Raw genomic sequence first — 18,122 nt, 5'->3', positions numbered from 1 at the left:
CATAAATGGACTCACAGACGTAGAAAACAAACTTATGGTTACCAAAGGGGAAAGGAGGAGTTTGGGATTAACAGATACACGCTACTCTATATAAAACTGATAAACAACAAGAAGCTACTGTATAGAACAGAGAAGTCTATTTAATATCTTGTAATACACTATAATGGAAAAGAATCTGAAAAAGAATATATACATGTAGAACTGAATCACTTTGCTGTACACCTGAAATGAACACAACACTGCAAACCAACTATACTTCAATTAAAAATATTTTTTTTAAAAAAGAGAAGCATTCCCACTGCAAGACAAGCAGCTCTAAAAGCTCTAGGTTTAAAACCTCAACCAAGATGAGTGGAGAGATCAGGGGCTCCTGTGTCTTTGTCATCTTTGTCATCTTTATCACCCACACAGCCCAGGCTTGGTACACAACAGGCAACCAGAGGCATGTGTTGGGATGAATTGAAAGCGTCTGTGACGCAAATCCAACAGAATGACCTTTACCTCTGACTGCGTTTGGGATGTGTGTCCTTTTTTAAGGCAGGATGTTGGCTATAGAACATTTTGTGAGCCATCCTGAGCCCTGACAGCACCGGTGATATTCTGACGTCGGTAGTCCAGGGTGATAATGGGTGTTTCATTTCCTGCTTTGGAATTCTTTCAGTCACAGGACCCTCGGTGTCTCCCGGGCCCACAGCCAAACTTTGAGGGAGAATGAAACTCATGCACACCCACAGGCACTGCAGCTTTCATTTGCCAAATGGAGAGTATTTGGACTTGAAGCATTTTCTTCCCTCTCGACTCTCTCACCAGGAAGTTGGGGAGGGTGCCATCTGTAGTGACAAGCATCAGTGATGGGGCGGCCTTGAACCTCAACATCAGCACCAACAACCTGGAGGTCAAACTGGGTCGATAACCATGGAACTGGGAGGCACACAGGCTCTCAAAATGTCCCTGGACAATCTAGCACGGAGATTTCTAGAGACTCACTGGACGCTGTGGGCTAGAGGAGCCATACAAATGATTATCAGAAATGATTCTGTCTCCATATTTATTGGGAACCTCAAAAACAGTGAACAGAGATTGACTGCCGCACCAAAACAAGTGCTGATGCAGAATCACGACATGCTTGGGAATTCTGGGTGGTGAATGGGTGGACTGCAAGGCTCAGCAACTTAGCCCATAGTCAAAGGCATCGGGGTTGTTCTGAAAATAGAGATCCAAGAAGCCAAGGAAGATGTTCTTATCTATGAGAAGAGCACGTACTGTGGGGTCCTGCTTCATGGCTGTGATCCAGAGCTGGAGTGCAGGGGTGTGGTTCACACAGCTGCAGGACAGGAGAGAATCGTTAGCACAGCTAAAGGGCAAAGGGGACATGGATCACTTTTTAGACTTACAAGCTACAAGAAATGGATTTACTGGGGCAATAAAGTTATCTCAGTTACCTTACTATCAACTGAGCACAATCACTTACTGGAGGAAAATCTAATTCTTGGAATGGCTGTGTGCTTTAGAATTGCAAAAGTTGTTGCTTTTAACCCTTCAGTTAAAATGCTTGTGGATTGAGTGCTCTGGGGAAATAAGGTATCTGTGCTTCACTGTTTGCCAACAAAAAGACAACCTCCTGAAGGACACATCCTTCTGTCATTCTCAGATTTTACTTTAGGAGGTTTGAAAAAAATAAAGACACGTCGTTTCCAAAAACACTTTTTTTGGAAAGCAATGAGTAAAACAATCATTAAACCTTGAAATAATGGAGCTGACTGGGTCCTTTCAAAGACCGATCAGGATGTTTAGGTCTAGGATCTGTAAAGTGACTTGCCCAGGCAATAAACTTGTTAGTGTAAAATCCAGAAGAAGAGGTGAGGGTTCCTAATATGTGGTTCAACACTCTGTTCCCAGAAGAGACAGGTTTTTGTAAAGTTTATGGTGTGACATAGTTTAAAATATCCAAGTTTGTTATATCTGAACTTCCCTAAGTGGGACGCACAGGAGATGCCTCCTGAGTAGACTCAAGTGTGTGCAATATGAAGGAGATGCAGTTCTACCTCGGCAGGACCGGATTCCCAAACACCAGAGTGGCCGGCACCCACCATGCAACCGGCTGGCGTGAGAGCAGAGCCAGCACAAGTTCAACCTCTCCTGTGAGCATCGTGGAAACAAAGCACATGTTCTGCCCAGGGCTCCTATGAAGCCTCCCTGAGTCTACCAGGCAATTTCTTCTACTTTCAACATCCCTACACTCCCATGCCGTATGGCTGGCCATTTGGTTTGTTTGTATAACATCAAGCATATATTACTTTAAAAATCATTTATTTTTTGAAGGGTATGCCTATCTGGGGAAAGATTCCTTGGGGAACTAAGGTGTGAGGAGTAAGGTGTGTGGGATCCGCTGGGTGACACAGCAGGACCAGGTGGAGGGCCACCGTGGAAGCTGCAGACAAGGCGCCAAGACCCTGTGACTGAGACCCTTCCCCTGCTTCTGAGTTCACCACCGGCCTGTGCTGGGTGGGTGTTGAGGACAGCAGGCTCTGTAGCATGGCAGGAGGCTTCTGGACACAGAAAAAGTTTTATCAGCAGAAATATGGGTGAAGTTTGGGTCCACAGTTAGTGGCAGAAGAGCACAGATGCATTTTGAACAAGGAAACACATAGTTTAAAACCCGACTGTGTTTCACATTCACATGTGTCACATGTCCGGAGAAGGACAAATGGCACACAGATCATCTCAGGCACTAGGGCGACCCTAGGAATCCACAACCACACAGTTAAATGTCTTACTCGGCTACTCCATATACATCCAGCCGCTCAAACCAAGGCCAAAAGAGGTAATCAATCATGGATATACAGTCTCCAGTGAAGAAGATGGTGTTCTGATAGCCAAGAATCTGAAAGTTTAAACAGAGCAAAAGCAAGTTAACTTACCTATATGCTAACGTATTTATAGACACTAAGTACAAGTATCAAATTAATTCCCAAAGAAGGAGAACCAAGACTTTGATTCTCCTGCCATTTTGTTAGGTGAATGCATCTTCCCTTTTCCTGAGTTTTCTTCCACCTCCTTTAGGGTCGTACTCCTGGCCGTGCTCAGTCCTGCCCTCCTTTCAACCCTGGGGCATTCGTGCAGCTCATCTGACTGGAGGATTCTGAAGGACAGCCCAGCCCAGCCACTCCTTCTCAGCCTAGAACAGGTTCCTCCCTGTGCTAAGCTTCCCAGGGATGAGCTCAGCCCCTGGAGAGGGGGCCCTGCCCCTGACCATCACTGCCTGTTGCTGGGAGGGAGGGGCCACATTAGGAACCCCACTTGTTGCAGTTGTGACTCCCATTCTCCAGGGTCCACTTTATCTGTAAAAAAGGGGACACCACAGTCTCCACACATCTTCCTCTTTTGCCTTGTTTCTCAATCAATTCAAAACTAAGGCAGGGAAGAGCAGGGCTATCTAATGGGCTCGCTCAAATCCCAACACTCTCTTTCTATCATATTTTCTTTGTTTATTTGAGCTCTTTGAACTTCACACATATTGGCCACCCAACACTATCAACTTTTTACATTAAAATACAATTTCCGCATTCCCAAATGGGACAAACCAACCTGGATAGATGAATCATCAAGAAAACAGATAAACTCCTGACAGAGAGATAGCCAAAGACAGTGTGGGGGCGGGGGGGGGGGCGGGCAGAAGGTACTTGAGAATTTAAAAAGCAACAGTGCTTAGCAGAGGTTTTTGTTGGGCCAGGTCTTCCCACAGAGAAAAGTATGACGCCAGTTACCTAGTTAAATCAAGCAAAAGACTCTCTTTGACCCACGAAAAGCATAATCAACTAAATACTTCCCCGTAGGCACAGATCTAGATTCCTGTGTCCTTATGTCTCAGGCTTGATTCTTCGTACTCTAGGACAGCTTGTTGCCTCTATGATGTAGTCTAGGGCTGAAGTTAAGAATGACTTCTGGGGACGTCCCTGGTAGCGCAGTGGTTAAGAATCTGCCTGCCAATGCAGGGGACACAGGTTCAAGCCCTGGTCCAGGAAGATCCCACATGCCACAGAGCAACTAAGCCCGTGCTCCACAACTACTGAGCCTGCGCTCTAAAGCCCGCGAGCCACAACTACTGAGCCTGCGCTCTAAAGCCCGCGAGCCACAACTACTGAGCCCACATGCCACAACTACTGAATCCCGCGTGCCTAGAGCCGTGCTCCGCAACAAGAGAAGCCACCACAATGAGAAGCCCGTGCACCGCAACGAAGAGTAGCCCCGGCTCGCCGCAACGAGAGAAAGCCCATGCATAGCAACGAAGACCCAATGCAGCCAAAAATAAATAAATAAATAAATTTACAAAAAAAAAAAAGGATGAGCTCTGGTACCAGCAGACCTGGTCCTACCTTGGGCTCTACCTCTCATTCAACATGGAACCCAGGGCAACTTACCCACCTCCTCCTCCAAGCCTCATTTTTCTCATCTGTATAATGGTGGTAATGTTAGTGCCCTCCTCAGAGGTTATGGTGAGGAGTGACGGAATCATGCATGAATATACATGAGCTCTCATGATCAGAAAGCACAGAGACCCCCCAGAGGTTACATCTACAGAAAGCAAGTCCTTCCCCAACAGAAAAGATCAATGGGATCCTCCACCTGCCACCCTTCTCAGAGGAGAAAGCAAATCTTGGTGCCCTAAAGTCTATGTCTTCATTACCTCCCAGTATGGCACAGAGGAGACCCCCCTGACTAGTGTCCTGAAAGTCTGAAAAAATGTTAGGTGGCATCACTTTGTTCGAAGAAACTCACAAGATGGTACTAAAGCGGAAGAATCTGGCCAATGAAAACTCAAAACAGATGCTATTTTCAGTCATGTGTAAATAAGTCCTGATTTACAGGGGAAAGGAACAAATTGTTCAGTTTTTATGGATTCCAGAAAGCCCCAAACCTTCTTTATGTTCAGGAACAGATAGTAATCGCCCTAACTTTTATCACTGGCTTTGAAACGTATACCTCCAGCTTCTTATTGGCCTTTCATGGCACAAACGAGAACTGAATCTAAACTGATCGACTCTGGAACTTCTATATAACTCTTCTGCTTTACAGAGCAGAGGTACTCTTGAGAAAGTCCTTGTCAAAACAGACCACATATGGACATGTACTAGAACCCATGATGATATATTTTTCAAGCTTTTCATTTACTTGGAGTAGGAGTATGCCTTTGAATATATATGATCTTATAGATACAATCAATTTTTATATAAACACTCATAAAGCAGTTTAAGCCTTATCAAGGTGCTTGGTACAATAAAAAGTCAAGATAAGCATATGGATGAAATGAATGAGGCATCAATTATCTTCTGCCAGCCTCTCCCTCGCCCCTGAAATACATTTACACGTTCCCTCGGACTTTCTTTAATCCAAGTGTGACATCAAAATTCCTTGGAGTTCTTGATACAGCTGTAGATTCTTGAGCCCTGCCTCAAACAGGCATTTCTCCACCAGATTTCATACAGAGCAAGTCAAAAATCCCAAGAGAAAAGCAGTCTTCCTATAAACCAGCACAAAGTGCTGGCTCCCCTACAGACACATTGCAGTAACCCAGGAACACAACGTGGCCAGGCCTCCTTGGAGGTTTATTACCATCTTTAGGATCTTCAGTAGGAGAGCTCCCTCCTCTGCAAACCTGAGACTTTCCGGACACGTGAAATGACTTGTCCCCTTAGAATCACAGAACTTCAGTACTGGAAGGGCCACTGGGATTCTTCTAGTGTGACTCCCCTTCCATTTTTCCATTTATTTATACCATGCTCATTACACAAAGGATTAGAGTTGCAGTGTACAAAAACGTGTACACTAAAATATTAAATATGAAAAATAATAACATGCTAAGATCAGGGGAAGTAAAAGTTAGAACAGAAGGTCAAAATAAGGAAGGAAAACGGTCTCAAGATATCAAGTCAAGGCTCCTGCAGAGTTCTTTAATAAATAAAGCTTTGGATTTGACTTGAGTTTCCTGGCAGTTCAAGTGGAGAGGAAAACATGCTGGTGAGCTGATTCTTGTCTCCTGCGTGGAAGCACAAGAGACTCTTGCTTACAGAGGAGGAAACTCCAACCCAGGGAAGTAAGAGGGCTCTCTGGTTAGTGCCAGAGCTGAGACAAAAACACCATTCTCCTAAGTCCCAGACTGGTATCAACCCTGTGTCATTCAACTTCAAATAGGTATGTATGATGACTCTAATCACAGAGGCTTCCCCAAGTCTCTTGTGAATTCTTTGCCTGTTCTTAAAATGTATGTAGCAGCAAAAAGCTTAGAATCAGCAAACTCTGAAAGCCTCTTTCCCTCTACATCCAAGGACTGGCTCAGCTCTGAGCGTCCCTGTGAGAACTTCCCCCTCAATTTTCCTCTTGCTCAGACTCTCTGTCAGGGGCTCTGCCAGAGCAGCTAACTAACCAAGAGATGTGACACAATCATGGCAAAAGAGCTTTTCAAAATGCTCTCCTTCCTGTTTCATTCCATGGATAAGAAGGTCTTCAGGCAACTTGACTCAAAAGAGTTCTTCTGTGATCTCAGTTTAAACTAAGTCCCTTGCTTACAGCCAATTAGCTGCTCTGACAACTTTTCAGATAATCAGAAGTAAAAATAAACCGACAGTCTTAATGTCCAATGTCTTGTCGTTCCTAAGTGTGCTGTCATCAGAAACAGAACAGGAAGCTGTGGCTATACCTTGACCCACTCAGCGGTGCTTATGTTAATATCCAATGTCATTTTTAAAAACTCTGTTTTGAGTTTTTCCTGTCACCCACCTGCCACATATAATGATATTGGCCATTCTTAATGTTGAATCGCTTTTCTCATGATGGACTCCCTCACTCTCAGAACTACTGTCCTTGGTATCATCAAGCAAGGCAAGATGGCCTGCTGAGAGAAGACACTTTTCCACCAAGGCCCTAGACATCCCCACAAGGCCATGCATGGCCTGGGGAGGCAACTGAGGCTCTAGCTTCAAGCCCTTGAAGTGTTAACACATCTTCAATTCAGATTAAGAATTGAGATATTTTAGGGGAAGCCATTTGATGTTCTGGAATAGTAGAAAACTCTATTTTTAAAACTTTTCTTGGGCTTCCCTGGTGGCGCAGTGGTTGAGAGGCTGCCTGCCGATGCAGGGGACACGGGTTCGTGCCCCGGTCCGGGAGGATCCCACATGCCGCGGAGCGGCTGGGCCCGTGAGCCATGGCCGCTGAGCCTGCACCTCCGGAGCCTGTGCTCCGCAACGGGAGAGGCCACAACAGTGAGAGGCCTGCGTACTGTAAAAAAAAAAAACAAAACTTTTCTGTTCTCCAGTTCACTGAAAAATGACTACAGATCATTGTCTTGCTTTTAGATGTGACAGGGGATTAGGAGTGAGCATGCCAATCAAGAGAGAGGGACTGCTTGGTGAGACCTGAGTACCGCTACTTTCACCCCAAACTTGAAAAGCCTGGAAGGGCCACTCATCTACTGCGAAGGCCTCTTGGGCTCCCCCAGGCGGACGAAAGGAGGTTCGTGCTAGAGCGCACGTAGAAGGAAGAAGGGCGCGGGGCTCTCCCTCCTGACCATCGTGGTGAGGCTCACTGGCCGGGGCTTCCCCGCCAAGAGATTCAACAAGGAGGAAAAGGAAATCTGCAAAAATTTTTTAAGGAGCAAGATTGTAAAGAGAAGCAAAGCCCAGACTTCCTCAAACCAGGCATTCTAAAAAGCTTCTTCAGTCTACAATCTTGGACTCTCAAGTGCAGCTTCAATAACTGCACTTTAGGCCTTGACTTAGCCACCTGCCCTGCACGTGGTCATTTACACCACAGCCGACAAATCCCGGACTTCTAACCAGGACAGCCTGGTGGCTCTCAGCGGGTGCTGCTGTCCTGGTTGGAGGAGGAAGAAAGAGGTTTTTCTTGATGGAAATAGTTCTTAAGAAGCAGACCCGGGACTTCCCTGGTGGCACAGTGGTTAAGAATCTGCCTGCCAACGCAGGGGACACGGGCTCGAGCCCTGGTCTGGGAAGACCCCACATGCCGCGGAGCAACTGAGCCCGTGCACCATAACTACTGAGCCCGCGGGCCACAACTACTGAAGCCCACGTGCCTAGAGCCCGTGCTCCGCAACAAGAGAAGCCACCGCAGTGAGAAGCCCGCTCACCGCAATGAAGAGTAGCCCCCGCTTGCCGCAACTAGAGAAAGCCCCCATGCAGCAACAAAGACCCAGTGCAGCCATAAATAAGTAAATAAATAAATAATAAATTTAAAAAAATCAAATAGCAATTTATTTTTTAAAAAAATGAAGCAGGGGCCTCCCTGGTGGCGCAGTGGTTGAGAGTCCGCCTGCCGATGCAGGGGATACGGGTTCGTGCCCCGGTCTGGGAGGATCCCATATGCCGCGGAGCGGCTGGGCCCGTGAGCCATGGCCGCTGGGCCTGCGCATCCGGAGCCTGTGCTCCGCAACGGGAGAGGCCACAACAGTGAGAGGCCCGCATACCGCAAAAAAAAAAAAAAAATGAAGCAGACCCCCCTCCCGCAATAAAATACACAAAGCCACTTGCCGGTACATCAGCAATGCAGGCCCTTATCCAGAAGCAGAAGCAAAGTACTCAACTCCAGGGCAGAAATCTTTTAAGTTCATATAAGATAAGGGGGAGATTCTCAAGATTTCACATTTCAGGTCCCTGCTACACTGACATACTATAGCTGAGGCTGAGCTAACGAAGATGAACCGATTCCCTTTAAAACAAACCAAGGGTAGAGAACAAATAAAGCCACTTCTCTAGAAAGAAGCCTGAGAAGTAGGGTCTGTGCAGAACACGGCCCTCCTACTGACCACCACTTACAACCTGGAGCTCCCTGTGAGGATCTGGAATGCAACCTGTCAACACTTGGGGGGATCAAAGGACCACCCTGAAAATTCTATCCTGGAATCCTTTTCATGGGCTTAATTCTTTTGTCAAAATATATTTGTAAGATAGTAGGGGGGGAAAGCTAGTCGGGTAAGTCTTGACAAGTCAAATATCTTTTAGGTGATGGGTGGTGGATGAAAATATAAATGAATATCAAATCTCTGAAGGAGGAGAGGATTTCCTATGTATAAAAGTATAAGAAATCACAACAGGAAAGACTTATAGAACAATAATGTTATATTTATATATGTACAAAACAAAGACAAAAAGTTAAAACAAAACCAAAAAATGTGCCTTAAAAACAGGCCAATATCCTTTATATATAAGGAACTCTAAAAAAAACAAATCAACAAGGAAAATCAGTAAGACCTTGACAAACAGATGGGTAGTAGACCACTTTCATAAATAAGACACCAAGAGATGGAATACTTTGGGGGAAAATCTACCACCTCACTAGCAATCAAAGAAATATACATTAAATCAACGATGAGAAACTACTGTTTCTCAAAACAGGCAAATACCTTTTAAAATGAAATCTCCCAACAGTGAAAAGGGGATGATACAAAGGGCATTTTCCGTACACTGAGGGTGGGGGGTATACAGCACATATCTTGGAGGAAGCAATTTAGTAACATCCAGCTCCAGCCTCTAAAGTGGTCATACCCCTTGATCCGGTAACTCTATTCCTGGAAGTGCAGCCTAAGGACATATTCTAAAATAAGAGAAAAGGATTTTTATGCAAAGAAGCTGCTGTTCCTGGCAGCATCATTCACAATGGTAAGCAACTGAAACAAACTAAATAACTCGAATGAGTGTTGCTGGATAAATAACTATGGCTTATACATATGGCAAATTATGCAGAATGAAAAGTGATTTTTTCCATCTTTAATAATTACACATCTAATAGAGAAATACATTCTCATTATTTAAAAAAAATTCAAACACAGAAAGCAGTATAAAAGGTAAAGACTCTCCCTCCCTATCCCTGCTCTTAACCACTTTTCTTTCCCACCCCAGTGCTAATCCCCTTCCCAGTAGCAGTCACCAGTAGGAGTCTGATGTGTGTCTCTCCAGACATTTTTCCAGGCGTTTATTTACATGTATATATATATATGCATTTATAGTTAAGTTTTGTTTTCTTCTACAAAATTGGATCATATCACTTGTATTACTGTGTAATTCATTTAATATTTCTAGGCAATCTTTTCATCTCAGTACACGTGGATCTACCTCATTCTTTTTTTATATAAATTTTTAAAATTCTATTTATTTTATTTTTGGCTGCGCTAGGTCTTTGTTGCTGTGCGCGGGCTGCTCATTGTGGTGGCTTCTCTTGCTGCAGAGCACGGGCTCTAGGCGCGTAGGCTTCAGTAGCTGTGGCTTGTGGGCTCTGGAGCACAGGCTCAGTAGTTGTGGTGCACAGGCTTAGTTGCTCCGCGGCTTGTTGTATCTTCCCGGACCAGGGCTGGAACCCGTGGCCCCTGCATTGGCAGGCGGATTCTTAACCGCTGCACCACCAGGCTTCGAAGCCTTCATTTAACCATTCCCTATCTAATGTACATTAAGGTTTATAATTTTTCACCATAACAAATAAGGCTGCTCTAATAAACACCCTTATACCCATAAATAAGCATTTCTAGAGTTTATTAAAATATGGGGAAAATCCTTAGGTCATAATGGTAACCAAGTTCTATATACAGTACAATTTCAACTACATAATAATATACATAAGAAAAGGAGAGAAAAAATAATAACAGTGGTTGTTTCTGGGTAGTGGGATTATGAATTTCTTTTCTTAGTTTCTATATTTTTCTGTATTTTCCAAACTTTCTCTAATGAACAAGTATTACTTTATAATCAAAGATGAGTAAAATTAAATTTTAAATAACAAGAAGAACTATTATTCTATTGTTTACATGGTGGGAGAAGGTATAGAGGAAGTTTATTAAAAGAAATACAGCAAATATTAGTTTACCTAGAAAGCAGCTGTCAGAATTGGACAATGAATTAAGTTACCAAACTAGCAGCACTAAAACTGCTCAAGTAGCCACGGTGACTAGAAGATAACCAGTTCCCCAGTGTGGAGGAATGGTGATTACAACCAAAAAATGGCACGTAGGTGGACATGCTGAATTAGCTAACAAATCCAAGAGAACTGACAACACATGTCCGAGCCAAAATCTCATAAATGAATGCTCACAGCAACACTATTCATAAGAGCCAAAAAGTGGAAACAACCCAAGTATCCATCAACTGATGCGTGGATAAACAAGATTGGTGTATCCATACAATGAAATACTACTAAGCCATAAAAAGGAATGAAGGATGAAACTTGAAAACATTACACTAAGTAAAAGAAGCACATGGAAGGCTAACGTTAAATGATTCCGTATATGAAATGTCCAAAACAGGTAAATCCATAGAGAAAGAAAGTAAATTAGTAGTTGCCTATAACTGGGAGGGTTTGGAAGAAATGGGGAGTGACTGTAATCTGGCTGAATCCTGTCCTTCACTGCACTTGGACTTGATTGGACTACTTCCATAATGAAAATATTTAGAATGAAGGCACTGCCACCCGAAAAAAGAACAGCTGAAAGGTTCTGCCAACATTCCAATCCACAAAGATAAAAGAAAGGTGGGATCAGGTGCTATTTTGAAATGAAAGTCAGTAATAAAGATTAAAAATCTAAAGCTTAAAAAAATTACGCTGCTGAGATGAATGATTCAGTAAAGACTAGCCAATAGGTTTGAAGACAGAACGTGTGGTTAGAGAAGGGCAGCCCAGCAGTTTTTAAAACTCAGGAAAATGTTCAGAACAGGAAAGCAAGTGGGGAGCCTGCTGGTTAGAGAGAAAAACAGCAGTAATGTATCTCAAAGAATTGTAAAAATAACATAGAAAAATATGGTTATATAACAAGCACAATAAGCCTTTAATTTCGATGAAACTTTTTTTTTAAGAAAAATTTAAAAGTCAGACAGGGCATTTATTTCAAAAGAAGAAAATGTCAGAGTGTAAGGCTGCAAAAGTTAAACTGAGCCGTTTGCTTGAGGATAACGCGGCAGAAAATTATACATTGGTCTCTTAAGCTGTTTATCACTCAGAAAGCCCGAGGATATTTAAGATATTTTCAACTCACAGAAAATCCTGATTGTACAAAACCTTGTGAAAAAAAATTGTACACGTCATCTCTATTAATAGAGAGGGACCATCTCTATTAGAATTATTCGGACAAGTTTCAATTTCACTAGAATCTCCTAGAGTCAGTACACCGGTATTGAGAGGAATGAATCAAATAATTCAAGCTCAGTGGGCATGTTTCAGATTCTGATATTGCCTTTGTTGTAGTTATAATTCCTGCTAACATTTTAGGGGACAAAAGCTACATTCAAATCTGGTAGAACAATGCTGAATACTCAGTGGTCCTTAAACTAGCCCTGGTTTAGGTAGCTTTCACTGATGCTATTTATTAGATCTGACAGGGTTGTTGGCAAGATTAAATGAGAGGATGTATGCAAAGCACCTGTGGCATCATGCCTGGCACAAAAATGCAGATTCACTTCCCCTGGAAGAACCCAGCTGAAGAACTGTGTCTCCATCGTAATATTAGACGTTTCTTTAGCAATCTGTAATTTTCAAAGTTCATCCATCATCCAAACACAGAGTAGGAGGAACACAGTTTGAAACGTGTTTTTAATTATCTCTGAATTTAAAGGGTTTTGTTTCCCAGCTCCTTTCCCTGGCCCAGGAATTAACTGTAAAAAGGTAACCAGACATGATAAAATCAGTTCAGCTAATCTTTGAAATAAAGACCTTAAACATTCTCTGTGGGCCAAGAGCTTTCAAACTTCTTTTTGAAAGCACAGGTCCCCCTCCCTCTCCAAATTCCAGTTTATTGGATGTCTTGTTAAATCCGGTGATAAGAGCGGGGCTGGTCTGGCTGAAGCAGGATTTGGAACCACCCACCAGACCTCCCCTACTCAGTGGTCCCTCTGTAGAACCCAGAAACTCTCTGTTTTAAAACACTCCCTCATTCTATAAATGTGGAAACCAAGGCACAGAGAGGTCCAGAACCTTGCCAAAGGTTCTGTCATCTAGTAAAGCCAAGTCTAGGATCTAAAAGTCTACCTCATCCTAGTTGCCTCCTTGGAGTCAGGACCACAGTCTGTGTTCTCAGGACCAAAGGCTGACATTTCTTACGCATGACTATTCATCATCCAGAAATACTGCAACTGTATAAATCTAAGATAGGCAGCTGGAATTGTAAATAAACTGAACTGCTTCCACTTAACAAAGGTCAAATGGAAGCATATTAGTTATCAGCCTTCCCTTAAGGGGATAAAAATAGCATTCTCTGGCTGCCAAAAGAACTACAACCCACCCACAGGGGGAATTTATCAGTTTCTGGAACAAAGATAAAGGAAGTCAAAGAACAGCCTTCCAGGTTATTCTAGATGTACAGGGTAAGTAGCCCTATTACTGCTGGATTTTTTTTTTTTGCCTCACCACAGGGCTGGTGGGATCTTAGTTCCCCAACCAGGGATTGAACCCAGGCCCTAGCAGTGAGAGTGCAGAGTCCTAACCACTGGACCACTGGACCACCAGGAAATTCCCCATTACTGCCAGATTAATGGAGGATCTGATAACAGTCATTGCTCCTTGCTTACCCATAGACACTTTCCCCTTCTTTCTTTCTTTTTTTTTTTTTTTTGCGGTAGGTGGGCCTCTCACTGTTGTGGCCTCTCCCGTTGCGGAGCACAGGCTCTGGACGCATAGGCTCAGCGGCCATGGCTCACAGGCCTAGCCGCTCCACGGCATGTGGGATCTTCCTGGACTGGGGCACGAACCCGTGTCCCCTGCATCGGCAGGTGGACTCTCAACCACTGCTCCACCAGGAAAGCCCTCCCCTTCTTTCTTGATTATAGAACTCTGATTTTATGCAGGGTGTTCCCAGCTAAAAGACTAAATTTCCCAGCCTCCCCTGCAGATACTTATGACTCTACAACTAGGTTCTGGCCAATCAGATTTAAGTAGTCATGGGGTAGGACTTTTAGGAAAGCCTTTATAGTAGTATGGCCTTTTGCCATTTTTTCCTTTCTGTTGTCCTTTCTGTGACCTGGAACTTGGATGTGATGGCTGCAGTTCTAGCAGCTATCTTGTTATTTTGAGGATATAAGCCTTGCACCAAAAATAACAGAACAGGAAGAGAGAAAAAGCCTCAGTCCCTGGTAACTTCATGAAGAAGGCATCAAAACAGCCCTGTACTACCTTACCTCTCTCTCTCTCTCTCTCTCTCTCTGTGTGTGTGTGTGTGTGTGTGTGTAAGAATAAATCCTTCAAGGACAAATTTACAGTGGTTAGGTCCCTTTTACTAGCAGCCGAACACAATCTCTAACCAACATAGACCTTGGACTCAGTGGCAGAAGCTAGAGGATCCATGCATAGATACTTAAGGAATGTGGTGATTCTGGCAAAGGAAGAAATTCATCACATGCCCTCCCTTACTCCTTGCCAGATTTTCAAGGAAAGTTCCAGAGCAGGTTAGCAGAGGGCAAGTACCCACAAGTTAAAATCAGATGCCTAGTAACTGAACTTATCAAAGTCTGGCAGGAAAAGAATAAATCTGTGAAAGTGGAGGGTGCCAGGGTGACCAGGGTGGGGACCTGCATCACTTCTTCCACTGCATCTGGCCAGGAGGGGGGCCCATTTTGTACCTCTTCCAGGTTGCAGAACTCCTGACGCAGGGCTACCTTCAGATCAACGCGTTCTCTCCCACATCTCGATGCTATCAGACACATCTTGGTCAAATGTGGGACCTGATCAGAGGACACAGGTTCTTAGTGGAGAAGTCTGAGGGCTCCTGCTCTGCCTAAAAATGCAGCCAGAGCTTTGTCACTCCAGCTGAACAGGCCAACACCCACATTCAGGCTCCCCAGCTCCCTCTGAGGGCCACCTCTGTGGTTTCAGGAATCCACTTGTCACAGCACCCTGGTAAACAAGGTGTTTTAGAGGGGGCTCTCCGGTGCTCCTTACTTGGTCAGCTATTTCCATGCTGTACAATCTTGGGTAGGGCACTTACCCTCTCTAAGCCTCAGTGTTCTCATCTGAGGAATGGAGCAATAATAATACCCACTTTAAAAGGCAGTGGTGAGGCTTAAACGAGTTAACCTTTATAAGGTAGTTAGAACAGTGCTTGGCACATCACAAGTGCTCAACAGACATCAGCTATTAATATCACTGAGTTATTTTTGTTTCTTTTCAAAGAGAACTGTCTTAAAATTTCTCCATCATATTCTCTCCCACTATCAACAGGTGCCCCCTTTTCTCTCTTCTACACATTTCCTGGATGGTTGGCACTCCTGTTCCCCATAAAGGCCAATCTCCTTCTGTGCATTACCTTTTTCACACCCCAATTTTTTTTTTTTTTTTACCTGGGACCTTGGAAATGTTTCCTTTAAAGTATCACCAGTTTTCAATTCTTTCAATCCTCCTGTCTCAAGTTACACAGTCATAACTATGCCATAGCCGTAACTCTTGAGACTGCTAGTTCAAATGGAAAAGTACCTATCGGCTAAGCCTTTAACCTTTAATATCAGAGGTCCCAGCTTTACTATAATTCCACACCAGTTATCCTCCTAAGGCACACATATGTATTAAAACATATCAATTTCACCAACGATTTGACTTTTAAAATGGATTGGAGTTTGGGAAAGACATACAAAGTAAAACAGAGTGTAAGTGGCTTTTAAAAAAAATTGGATATACCTTGTAGAATAGCTCCAATAACATCTTTTGGCGAGCTCGCTCATAAGGGTCACATGGATACAGCTTCCTTCCAGGGTAAGCGTCATCCAGGTACTCACAAGCAATGGCAGAGTCATAGATCAGTTGACATTTGCTGTTCTCCAGGACAGGAATTTGGCCAAAAGGGTGCTTTGTAAAGAACCATTCAGGCTTGTTTCTCAGGTTAATGTTGATGACTTCATGTCTTACAAAGCAAAGGGAAAACAGGACAGAACAAAACTGAAAGGCTTAGGCAGGCAGACACTCATCTTGAAAGCAGAAGCAATCAACCCATAGAATTAAAATCTGCCATAAGTTTTTTTTTTAATTTAGGTTTGTACAAAGAAAAATACATAACAACATCGTCTTCATTCCTGCAGTAAGATGTGCTTGATGTTTTCGATGCCTTATCTCATTAACTCCTCATGATGAGCAGCAACGGAGGGGAGGCAAAGAAAACACTTAACACAGCCCCTGTGAGAAACAAGCCTCCCTGTGGTTGAATCTCCTGCCCAATATCACCCACTAAGAAGTGGCAGAGCCGGGATGGGAGGCCAGGCGGTCTGACCCAGAGCTCACAAGCTTAACCATGGCACCACAGATTTCAGGACATTTTAAAGTTCGAAAGTACAGATCTGATATCCGGAGACATTTTTCATTTGCCACAGCTGGAGGGAGGGGGATTCTACTGCCATCTAACGGGTAGAGGCCAGGGATGCCGTTAGACATCCAGCAGTGCACGGGACAGCTCCTCCCTCACCAAACACACAGAGCAAAGAACTATCCAGCTCCGAATGGCAACAGTGCCAAGGGTGAGAAACCCTGCCCCAAAGAAGTATTTACATCAGTTCCTAAGCTGCCACTTCATCACTAGGGGTAAAACATCAATTGTTATTTTTCTTAAAAAAAAAAATAACCTTAAGGCCAAGTAGAATTGAGCAAGAGGGAAGAACCTGGAAATATAAGCCATAGAAACTCCACACAGCAGAATTACATAATTTTCTTTAAAACGTCTCTGTATTAGTCTCTGCATCTCTTTAACATGAATCCGAAACTCCCCAACTACCGATTCTCCAAGGCCAGAGTCAAGAGGCTGGAGTAACACTTCTCAACACCTTGGCTTTGAGCTGGTCCATCCAGCCGTCCACATTCCAGCAAAGTTGCTCTGCCTTCCAAATCCAGATGTCCTTTGCAGGAGCTCGTCTTGCAAAATTCCTTCTGGACGGGTGTGTACCTATTTATCAGGTGTGTGGGAAACTTCAAGACACCTCTTTGATAGCAGTTCCTTCTAGTTCACTGTTTAGAACTATTTGTTCATTCATTCAAAAAATAGTTTTAAGCACCTACTATGTGTCAGGCTCTCTTCTGGCCCATGAATAAGAGAGACAAGTCCCTACCTTCAAGAACTTACATTTGTGTGTGTGTCAGTGTGTGTTTCTATGTGTGTTGGGGGAGGGGCTGGGAGATGTAAAGGAAAGACAGATAAACAAATAAGAAAACATTGCAAGCGCAATGAAGAGAACAGAGTTGACCTGAAGACGCCTGGGGTGGGGTGGGGTTTACACTGGACGGAGCAGTCAGAGAAGGCCCCGGTAGCCTCCGTGGTGCCTTTCTTCACAAGCTCTAGGGGAGGAACCAGCTCACCCAGCCATCATTCAGTTTACTCTGAGCTGTCCTAAAAGTCTCCTGCACAGGCCTGTCTCTGCATTTCAGGACGGCACTCTCAAGAACCTGTCCTTTGCTAACCGTTTATTGACTGCCTCAGAAGAAAGGCACAGAGAGCCTCTGAAATCTGAGCAGGGCTCCCCAGATATTAGACGTTCCCACGCGCCTATGGGGGCCCCCCTGCTTCTCACCTGATGCCTCTGGCCCGGAGGACCAGGCGCGTCCTGTGCGCGTGGGGGCAGAACCTCATGCTGTAGAGGCGGATCAGGCCCTCTGGGACAGGCCCTGGGGGGGCGCTCCCTGCGGGCAGAGGGGGATACAGGGAGGCGGATTAGCCCAGAGGGGAGAGGGGCTCACTCGCCTCCCCAGGACCCCAAGAGGGTCGCGGGTGCTCCGCCTCCCGTGTCCCAGAGAAGACGCCTTTATTTTGCACGTGGCTTTTGCGCGGAGGAACCCTGTCCCTGCTCGCCACGCTGGTCTGGAGGCCAAGGCTGGCAGCCGCCTCACCAGAGCCAACATCCAGCCACGGGGCGCCCCCAGCCCGCGGACAGCTGTCAAGAGGACTCACCTTCCCCCAAGGTCCTGGTCGCATCGTCGTCCCTCACGCTCTCCTGGCGTCTGCTTAGCGACCCACACTCACAGTCGTGGCCATGTGGCTTGCTGCCGCCACTGCAGGCTCCAAGGACAGCAGCGCTCCTCCGGATCTCCCCTCTTGCCCGAAATTCAGCTTCGCAGCAACAGGGCAGTGGCGAGGTACAGGGGGAGTGATCCAGGATGGC

At 44.7% G+C, this 18,122-nt stretch overlaps 1 protein-coding gene across 1 annotated transcript; it reads right to left on the bottom strand.

Annotated features, from left to right (window-relative positions):
* Window positions 1–1,164: 1,164 nt before the first annotated feature.
* LOC309793650 (glutathione S-transferase omega-2-like) lies at window positions 1,165–17,642 on the bottom strand (the record flags this gene model as incomplete). The annotated part of the gene is made up of 5 exons (XM_082604302.1): window positions 17,535–17,642; window positions 15,661–15,883; window positions 14,610–14,711; window positions 2,778–2,884; window positions 1,165–1,324 (listed from the first exon to the last, which is right to left on the bottom strand). The coding sequence occupies exons 1-5, from the start codon at window positions 17,591–17,593 to the stop codon at window positions 1,165–1,167; spliced, it is 651 nt and encodes a 216-aa protein (XP_082460428.1). The 5' UTR covers window positions 17,594–17,642.
* Between the last annotated feature and the right edge of the window lie 480 nt (window positions 17,643–18,122).

Source organism: Mesoplodon mirus (assembly GCF_964341445.2).
Source record: "Mesoplodon mirus genome assembly, chromosome: 2".
In the NCBI taxonomy this organism is placed as follows: Eukaryota; Metazoa; Chordata; class Mammalia; order Artiodactyla; family Ziphiidae; genus Mesoplodon; species Mesoplodon mirus.
The sequence above is the reverse complement of the archived record's forward strand: the minus strand, read 5'-3'. Positions and strand labels throughout refer to the sequence as shown.